Source organism: Lactuca virosa, chromosome 7 (genome assembly GCF_052849685.1).
Source record: "Lactuca virosa cultivar CGN04683 chromosome 7, Lactuca_virosa_CGN04683_v6, whole genome shotgun sequence".
NCBI lineage: Eukaryota > Viridiplantae > Streptophyta > Magnoliopsida > Asterales > Asteraceae > Lactuca > Lactuca virosa.
The window spans coordinates 6738017-6748313 of record NC_136432.1 but is presented as its reverse complement, the minus strand read 5'-3'; the positions used below and the strand labels follow the sequence as shown (position 1 = coordinate 6748313).

At 34.1% G+C, this 10297-nt stretch overlaps 1 protein-coding gene across 2 annotated transcripts; it reads right to left on the bottom strand.

Moving 5' to 3' along the window:
• Nucleotides 1–1198: 1198 nt before the first annotated feature.
• On the bottom strand, nucleotides 1199–4118 carry LOC145125096 (ATG8-interacting protein 2-like). Of its 2 annotated transcripts, none has more exons than XM_079060585.1 (3): nucleotides 3967–4118; nucleotides 2333–3135; nucleotides 1199–1567 (listed from the first exon to the last, which is right to left on the bottom strand). In XM_079060585.1, exons 2-3 carry the CDS (start codon nucleotides 3113–3115, stop codon nucleotides 1475–1477), a joined length of 876 nt encoding a protein of 291 aa, XP_078916711.1. In that variant the 5' UTR covers nucleotides 3116–3135; nucleotides 3967–4118; the 3' UTR covers nucleotides 1199–1474. The 2 variants fall into 2 exon arrangements, with proteins under 2 accessions (XP_078916711.1, XP_078916712.1); XM_079060586.1 differs by having other exon boundaries at nucleotides 2333–3087; nucleotides 3967–4115.
• Between the last annotated feature and the right edge of the window lie 6179 nt (nucleotides 4119–10297).

Below are 10297 nucleotides of genomic sequence, written 5' to 3'. Positions count from 1 at the left end.
TCAATATAAGAGTAACTATATTAAGAGTTTTTTCGAAGTTTTTTTTCTTTGGAAAATTTTGAAGAAGCTATGAAAAAACTCTCTAAGCTTTTTCCTTCTAATCGCTCTTTCCATGGGTTTTTAAATAGTTATAGTGGATCTGATACAATTAAATGGGTGTTTGGAAGTGTTTTTTAAAATGATTTATTGATTTATTGGTTTTTTAAAAAGTCAATAAATTAAAAAAATATTTGGTAAACACTAACTTTTTAAGTAAAATCAGGCAAAAAAATAATTTTTCCAAAAAGCCATGAATTACCTGTTTTTTTTAAAAGTCAATAAGCAGTTTTAAAAGCTTACCCAAACACACCCTAATTATAAATAGCCAACTTATGTAGAAAAATAATAAAATTATATAAATAAATTGTTGATTCCTATAAATAAAAAGCATTAATGAAAAAACTCTCTTATTGTCGATATTTTGTGAGCTTTTTGGATTGTAATTCTAGTGCTTAAGGTGTAGTGAAAAAATATGAACCATGAAAGCTTGAAAATAAATTTGTTAATAAATATGATATTTGATCGATTTCAGTAATATTTTATTCCTATTATTACTAATAAGTTAAAGACTATATTGTTTGAACAACATATCCCCCAAGACCCAATGTTAAATTGTTTAAACCTGAAATTAACTCAATTTTAAAACATTTAAGTCTCAAGCGAACATGGTATCATGTTGGAATTAATAAACGTATGGTGCAAAAATATCTCAAAAATATTCGTTTTTACACTAAATTTTGGATTAATTTGATATAATATTTTTGTGAAACCGCTAAAGTTGTTTATAAACTAGTATTTTAAAAAACTATTTAAGATAGATTATTGATAAAGGCATAAGGCATTTTCCAAAAGTTTTTCAAAATATACTTTTACATAATTTTTCAACATGTTTTCTATATATACCATTATATGGTATTTTATATTTGTCATCTAAATTTTCAATTAGCTTTTACCAAATATTACTATTTTATCATTAACAACTAGCTTATCAAACAAAAATATTACTCCAGCAAAAAAACTAGTTTTTAGTTATTCTAACAGCCTAGACAGTCGATTTTCAAATCTTATGAAGATAATCAATATCTTATAAAAGTAACATATTTACTAATTACACCAGTCCATTAACAAGCTTAAAAAAACATAACATAATAAGCACAGATTTAATATAAAGGTTTTTTCTCCTTTGTTGTCATAAAATAAGACATCATTAGTTTGGCAATTTTCTCCATCTTCCATTTTACAGATCTCACTTTTATAGTTATATTTTTCTTGGCATGTGATCAGATAAGAACCATATAAATGTGACCCATATAATGAAAATGTTAAATAACCTTCAGCAAGTGATAATTGTTACTTAAATACTGACATTTTTTCACTCTGTTTTTTTATCATCATTTTCATCATCATCATCAAAATAAATTATCTCCATTAAACTTCAACGATCTCGAGAGATGCTTCCATTGACCAAAAAATCTCGCCGGTTGCCACCTATGATTGCGTCTTTAAGACCTGTCATCATCCTCATCCTCTGTCAACAGTAGCAGACACCAAAACTTATTCAAGATCATGTATTTATTTAAACTGTAACTTTACACAAAATTGGCTGAAATTGTTTTTATAAATCCCCAAGTCATTTTGTCCCAAATGAGATAAAACATGTCAATTTAGCTACAAACTTACTAAGGTAAATGATGATGATATTGAGGGCAAAGAGGTTATTTTAGCTTAATACTTATATTGCATTCAAAAGTCAAACAAGTAAAGTTTTTTTGGGCTCATGACAAAAGTACCAAAAATGGGAGGTTGGTATTAAGAAAACATGTCTTTTCAATAATTATCATAAAATAACCATCTATTTCACAAAATGAATTTTGCAATTTGCAAAATTGCTTTATTAAAGGTCCTAGGCTCCTAGATACAAAAACAAAAACTTTAAAGAATATTTATATATTTTCCTTTTGCCAAATAACATCGTCATTTTGCAATATATGATTTGTCATTTTGCCAAAAAAAAAAAAAAAGATATCACAAGAAAAAAATAATTTCACCAAAGTGGTTAATTGGTGATAAATATTGAAAATATGGTCCTTTTCTTAATAACACCCTCCGAATTATGTCATTTTGTGATTATAATAAAATAGTTATCTTTTGAACATTTATCACATAATAACCTCTAATTTCGCGAAATATTGGTGTCATTTGTGGTAAAAATGTCAATTTGCAAAAAAAAAATCTATTCCATGAAAACCATTTATGGAGAAATGTAATGTAAGCAGGAGTTTGGCCGGCGTACCTCATCATGGATCCGAAATTTCAATTCATGGCGCAAAACTTGCCATCTTTCATGCTGCCACTGTTGGCCAATAATCACAATACCCATCACTGCAGCCGCAGCAAAAATAGACCAAAATGTACTCGTCTCTTTTGTATGTGCATACAAAGATACAGCTTGTTTCTTCAACCAAACTCCATAAGGCACACCACATCCAGATCCAGATCCATCATGGTTGTGGTTGTTGTCTTCTTTGGGTTCCTCAGAAGAGTGTACAGACTCATCTAATTCTCTCATTTCATCATCTATGTTTTTCACACCCATAGTTGCTTCACTGTGTAATGAATCAAGTGCAGGAGAAGTGTAAATACTCTGCTCTTTTGCTCCCATATTTAGACTGGACAATGTAGTGTTCTCTGTGAAGTCTGTGTCACCGAGGGCTAATTTCTCATTAGAAAAGGGAATTTTGTGATAATCATGTAACTCGGTTAGCTTCTTAACATCATAAATTTCTTTGTCTTTAATGGATTCAGAATCATCAAGCTGATCAAAGATCTCTGTGTCTTGTTTAGGTGGCAAAACAAAATGAGTAGACATGAACAATGTGTTGGAAGTTTCGACTTTATCTTTGTCAACTACTTCACCCTTTTCTTCATGTTTAAGCTCTGGGATATTCCCACCAGGGGCAGCAGCGTATGCTGATGCAGTGAGTGATACTACTTCCCAATCGGCTCCTTTAGGGGCAGTTGCATGTCCTTCCTCTTTATCTGCCATCTCTGTTTTCGTGCATGCATCATTTCGCATTAGTGTAGGATTGAGACAATCTAGTGTAGGAATTTGTAAAATTGTAGGGATAAGAAGGTAAGATTAAGCTAATATGCTTCTATAATAATTATTATATTATTATATTTTGCGTGCTCAAGATAAGATTAGAAGAGTCAAAGATAAGCCCTACAAATGACGAAAGTAAGAACATATATAAATCACTATTGGCTATTGGTATAACCTCTCGTTGTGGTCATGCCACGTAAAGGCGGGAATCTAAACAGTAGATTTGCTTGGCAAAAAGTCGCCCCTTGGTTAGCAAAAACACAAAATAAATAGCAAACAACTTTTTCTTCAAAGTTTGGTAGTCCACTGGAATTAAATATTTGAAACGAATAATAAGGAACAATAAGATCACACGCAATCATTTCCCCGCAATAATGCAGAATATTATGAAGAAATAAGAACTGTAGATCGAGAGAACATATATCAGCAAAAACTAATCATACATGCTTAAAACGATACGATTATGAATACAAAAAACATAAAATTCAAAATTCAGATAAAATCGCCGGTGAATCAGAAGTTGCGTTGTTAACTAAATCATCATCAAAGACCACCGTATAATCAATTGACTTACAGCTACGTTGATGTATGAAGTATCGTGTAGCAACACGTTATGTTCCCCAAAATTCAATACTCTACAAAAGAAATTACAAAATGGATCTAGACATCGGCAATAACTAATCAGACATGCCTAAAACAATACGGTTACGAATATAACTAGGAGAAATTAAAATTTTAAACAATATCATCAATCGCTTAGAAGTAAGAAGGTGCGTTGTTAACTAAATCATCAATCAAGATCATCGTATAAGCGATTCACTTACAGTAGGGATAAGGTTTTAGGTAGAGACGCCGGAGACGGTGATGTACAAACTGCTGTATCAGGGTGCGGTTAGTGGAGTGTTTTGGGGAAACGGATGATGATCGGAGGTGTGTATATGTAGTACTAGAAGGAGTACAGGGATAAAGGGAAACTGGGTACAACCGGTAATGATAAATGATTATTGGTGGATTAACCGGATATAGCAGGTAAAGTATGTAACTGTTGTTTGCACAAGGAGGGAAAGTATATGCGGTAGCTGTATTGGCGCGTTACTTTTTGACTTTTTGGTCTTTTGAAGAGATGCTTCATGTTTGGGGCACAAATTTAGATCGAAAACAAACTAAGAACTTGTTAAACCTCTTGCCAAACGGATTTATGACACTATAAAGATTGCCTGTGGGCAAAAAGATTAACAAATTATTGGTTTGTTTTTAATCTAAATTTGTGCTCCCAAATATGAAGCATCTCTTTTATAGGTAAAATGATGTTTGCAAACAAGTTTTAAAGAAACATACATAAATAAAAAACTATGTTTTATAGTACAAGCTTAAAACTTTTATTTTATACATTCTGAAAATGTATTACGAAGAAATTGACCTTTCATATATTTTTTAGTATAGTGTTGAGATTGGCTCCAGAACCGAACCGAGCCAAGCTAAAACCAAAAAATGAAAATCTAGGGAATATAGAACTGAACCTATGTATGAGGATATGATGATGGTTAGGTTTCGGTTTCAGTACCGGTTTTCAGGTAAAAAATTGAACATAACCGAAAGTGCTTATAAAAAATCAGCCCTAATAACCACTGTTTATGGTTGTGTAACTCAGTCAATTCTTAACCAATTAAGGTGGCTTTTGAGCCCAAAAAGTAGTCAAGACAAAGAAGTAAATGCTAGAGAAAAAATCATCTCATTCGAAACTCGTATGAACAAAAAATGATTGTTCAAAGTTGACTAAGGGTGTGTTTGATAAGGGATTCTAACCGGATCCAAACATGGATTAGGTCCAATATATTCAATTTGCATGTTTGATCAACCTTCTACAATGTTGGTCTCGGTCCCTATTTTTTATTGATCCGGTCCCTACTATTTTCCCTCTTGACCGAGACGAGACGCTTCTTTTCCATAGTGTGCCCTTCTCCTTCTCTAACCTAGTCATATTTTCCTTCATCCTCTCACCTCGTTCCTTCAGATCCTCCCACCTTTCTCCTCCATTTCCTTCGTAGTCACTGTTGGTTGGCCCCCCTCCAACAACGCCTCCAAACAAATTATCAAACTTCAAGTTGATAAAACTCGGATTCAAAAAGCGAGGATTATTGGAGGAATCTGACGCATGTAGGGATTCTTAGAGAAGAAAATTAGCGAGGAAGACAAAGAAGAAGTTGAGAATTTAAAAAGAATAGTTTGAATCCATCTCTATCAATGGCTAATTTGGTTTCCCCTGAAACTCTCGAGATTTGCAAGCATGCTACTGGAATAGTTGGTCTGTATTCCTCTATTCCTCTCCTTTATTAGATAATTATATTGTTTATTATTAAAATGTATCTTTGTATTTTATAGATCCGAAATCATAGGATCTCATTATTGTACCTTGTTAATATAAATACAATACAATACACACGTTTAGATGTGTGGTTGATTTATCAATATTCTATATGGTAACAGCCTAAATCCCACACCGCCTTTCTCTTGTTTTTTTTCTCTTCTTCTCAAAACCCTAAACTTCTCGTGGTACCTGATCATGTCTACATCGACAGATGGTGTAAGTCCCAAAACACTTAAATCAATATGATATCAATCAAACTATATAAAGAATGTGGAATATAAACCAGATAGTGATTCAAGAACACACAAATAACTCTTAATGCACACGATTTATTAGATGAAATCATCTGGTACACCAAGAATCTTCTTAACAGTCGAATACAATAATGATCAACTCTGACTCCTAAACGGCTGAAAAGCTATTTATACAAACCTAGTACAAAGCCTTAACAGGCCCAAGCCCATGCTGGCCGAAATCACTATTAAGCCCACCGAAATCACATGGTGATTTCGGTCCAAATACCACCGAAAACATGGTGTTTTCGGTCCTAGACCAATAACTCTAAAAGCTACATAAAGCAAAGTATAAACCACAAATCATGTCCTAACAATCTCCCCCTTGGTTTATAGCCTTATTTTCTTTTCAATCTTCTCTTTGTTCTTGACTTTCAGCTTTTATCTTCGATTTCTTCACACCTTCAAGATGAACATATGAATTTCTGCATGAATGACTTTATCTTGAATAGTTGTACTGCCTTTGAAAATTTTGACTTTGAACGCACATTATGTATAGAGGCTTCTTGTAAAGGTTCTTGAAAATCAGCACTTTCAGCTTTGAAATACTTCAGATATAATTATAGAGAGATCGATTCTTTAGGATCACTTCAGCAAGTTCATAAATAGCAGCAAACTGATTGAGGAGGCTTCAATGCAATTCGTCACATAACTTCAAATACAGCTTCACCTTGCTTCTGGGGTTGAAAGATTGAGTGTTGAAAGATAATCTTCACTTCTTGTTCCTTCGAATGAAAATTCTTTATCGATCACAGATGCGTCTTAAAAGGTAACCATGACTAAAAAGTCCATGTGGATCACGGAGTCATAAAGACCCTTCTCACCACAGTTGTTCAAGGACCCAGCCTTGGCTCAGATGGAGACTACTCGCAGTATCTGTGTGAACACGGAGGAACGCACTGCGATTTGTTGAGTATCGGAGAACTACTCGTGGCTATTTTTGATGTAGCCCCTTAATATCCTAGATCAAAGATCTCAATATAGTTTTTCAAGTTAACAAGTTAACTTGGCCCTTGGCGAGACGTTCAATGGTTTATGAATCTCAGCTGAGTGTACCATTCTAGTCCCAGTGAGAGTTAATTAGGAATAACTCACAAAACCATCATGTGACAAAAATTATCCAAAGACATATTTCCATAGTTTAGCATGACACGAGGTCAAGGCCCTTTGGCGGGACGTTCAGCAATAATCGTGCCTTGCGAGGTGCATCGCTCTAGTGCCAATATCGTTAATTCCTTACCTGCGAAGAATGTATTTGAGAATACATTTGAGTCTCTGCAGTTTTGCATGACAAAGAGATTGTCAAGACCCTGGGCGGGATGTTCAGCGATACCTATTTCCCAGTTGGGTGAATCGCCCCAGTGCCATGACAGTTCTTAGGTAAAGATAACTGACAAGACCAATTTTGACAATCTGTACAGTTCCGGACTTTCAATTCCTTAAATATGACAGTTCTTAGAAAGATACTACCTAACTGACAGTTTGTACATTTTCATGCCTTCAATTCCTTGTGAAAGTAGTGTGAAGTGTAATGACCATCAATTCCTTTCAAGATCTCTTCTTACACAGAAAATTCTGACACAGTCTCCTTGAGTCTCTTCTTCTTTTGAATTCGCGTTTTGAGACAAATGAAATTTTGAGATAAAAATAAAAGTAAAAATAAACTTAGCACACAATAAAACGACTAAAAATAAAAATAAAATTAAAATACGCTCAAAAACAATATTTTTGGATTTTTATTTTTTTGAAAAATAAATAAAAACAGAAATAAACATATTTTTGATTTTTTTTTTTCAACTTTATGATTTTTGTTTGATTTTAATTCTCCCCCTAAATTTGTGCATAGAGGAAAAATATGAACAAATTTAACAAAAACAAAAATAAAATACAAAATGTACAAAACAAAAAAAAACTTTTAGTCTTCAAAACGAATCATTTTAAGAAAACTCAGGAGTATCGAGAAATTCAAATTGTAATTCAACAATTGAAGTTGCATCCAGATGACCTGAGAACAGCACGCATAGACAACAACGTATACAGCCTCAGCTGTGTTTCAATTCCTGAACGAAGTTAACATATTCAAAATCCATCATGTCGTTAAATACGACCCCCATTAGTGATCTTTTCTTTCTTCCTTCCGCAAAGGACACATACCCTCAATTAAAGTTTTGAATGTCATGCGGTTGAGAGATGTCACATGTCATGTGCTTGGAACAGGCACTATCAACATATCGAAGTCTGATGATATTCCTCCATAGCTGCTCCGACACAGAGTGCGGGATTAGTTGGTTTTGGGAATCCAGTCCATTTTGAAGCTGGGTTTACGATTACTATTAACTTGGGATACTCATTCCCATACCATATCTTGTTTATCAAATAATGATTTTCAAAGAATTTGTAGAACTTTTTGGACCAATTGATGATTTGGAATAAAGAACTTTGGGTACCCATTGGTAATTTGGTTTATGTACTTTCTTGTTGTACCGAATGGGACCTTTTTCATTTACCTTTGGGATGGTACTACCTTTTGATTTAGGCTTGAATCGCAAGTGTGAGCTAGAGGACAATCCTTGAGATGAATTCGACCTTACCGATTTCGGTTTGGCAGAACCATCTCTCGAATTAGACTTCTTGTCCGACATGCCCTTTTTGTCCTTGGGAGTCTGATTCTTGGTCTTTTTAGCATTCCAATCACCATTGTGTGAACGTGACCTCGAAGGATTTCTTTTGGAAGATCTCCCTCTTGGCGCGTTCTGCCAACCTTGTTCATAGTAGGGAACATATGAACGATGTGGACAGTTTCTAGCAATGTAACCAGGAGTCCCACAGTTAAAACAAGTCTGTCTTTTCAAATAGATAATATTGTGACTTGGTCATTGTCCAAATGAAGTTTGTTTCAAGGAACTTCCACAAGCACAAGCACATGAACATTTATTAGACTGTTTAACAGATTTTTGTGGCTTAAATTTTTCAACAGTGGGAGTATCATCATCACAAGTTTTTGAATCATTTTCAGCAGAACTAGAATTATTTTTGTTCTGCTCATACCCATCTTGCACTGTGACCTTATCTGCACATGAGGTAGAAACATTAGTATCGTTCACACTATCATTATTTACTGTCTCAACTACAGTAGGTTTGCCATATTGTAGGTGTGCTTCCCTTGCATTTTCTTCCTCAGTCGTAGGAGTAAAAGTGTAGTTATCATTGAATGGAGGAGGAACACTATCATAACCAAGACCTACATTCTGTTTACCTTGCCATCTAAGTTGCTTTTCAATCATTGTCTCAACTTTCTTACTTGACACATCGAATTTTTTAAAATTAAAATCTGCATTTTCAAACTTAATTTTCAATGTGTCAAGCTCGGCAGTTAGACTGACAATCTTTTCTTGAGCATAATCATAGTGTTCACATTTAGTGTTGTATTCTTCCTTAATTCTTTTTAGATCTTTGGTTTGGGCCTCTAATTTTTCTTTTAAGGGTTTTTGGGCCTTTCTGAGAGTATATCCTTCATATTTAAGGTCCTCAATTTCCCTAATTAATAAATCATGTTGATCGCGATAATGTTTAATTGTATCACTACAGGCTTGAGTACAGAAAGTTTCACTAACCTCTTTGGTACTGTTGTAAGAACTCATAATTTACCTAAAGGAATCTGATTGTGTAATTTGATTTTGACCGAAAACCAAGAACGTCAAACAGTTTGACCGAAAACAGTTTACCGAGAACTAGGCTTCCTGACCGAGAACGAGGCTTCTTGACCAAGAACTCCGAAGTTGAGTCCGAGGAGCTGACCTAACCGAAATCTATCAGCTGGCTGTCGAGAACTCTTAAACCTAACCGAGAACCTGAGCTTGACGCCGAGAACTCCTAGGTTTTGACCGAAGACGCCCAAAAATGCCAAAAACACGAAATTGGTAATTAACTAAGACCAATTTCGATCAAAATCTCTAAAATAGTGAAGAACACGAAGAACAACAACAATAATTTCGTCAAAAAGAACTCAAAAATACCAAAAAAAACTCAAAAACACCAAAAAAAACTCCAAGAAACGGTTAATATTTGGTCAATTCGATTGATACCAATCCTTACTCTGATACCAATTGTAAGTCCCAAAACACTTAGATCAATATGATATCAATCAAACTATATAAAGAATGCAGAATATAAACCAGATAGTGATTGTATAACACACAAATAACTCTTAATGCACACGATTTATTAGATGAAATCGTCTGATACACCAAGAATCTTCTTAACATCCGAATACAATAATGATCAACTCTGACTCCTAAACAGCTGAAAAGCTATTTATACAAACCTACTACAAATCCTTAACATGCCCAAGCCCATGCTAACCGAAATCACTATTAAGCCCACCGAAATCACATGGTGATTTCGGTCCAAACACCACTGAAACATGGTGTTTTCGGTCCTAGACCAAGAACTCTAAAAGCTACATAAAGCAAAGTATAAACCACAAATCATGTC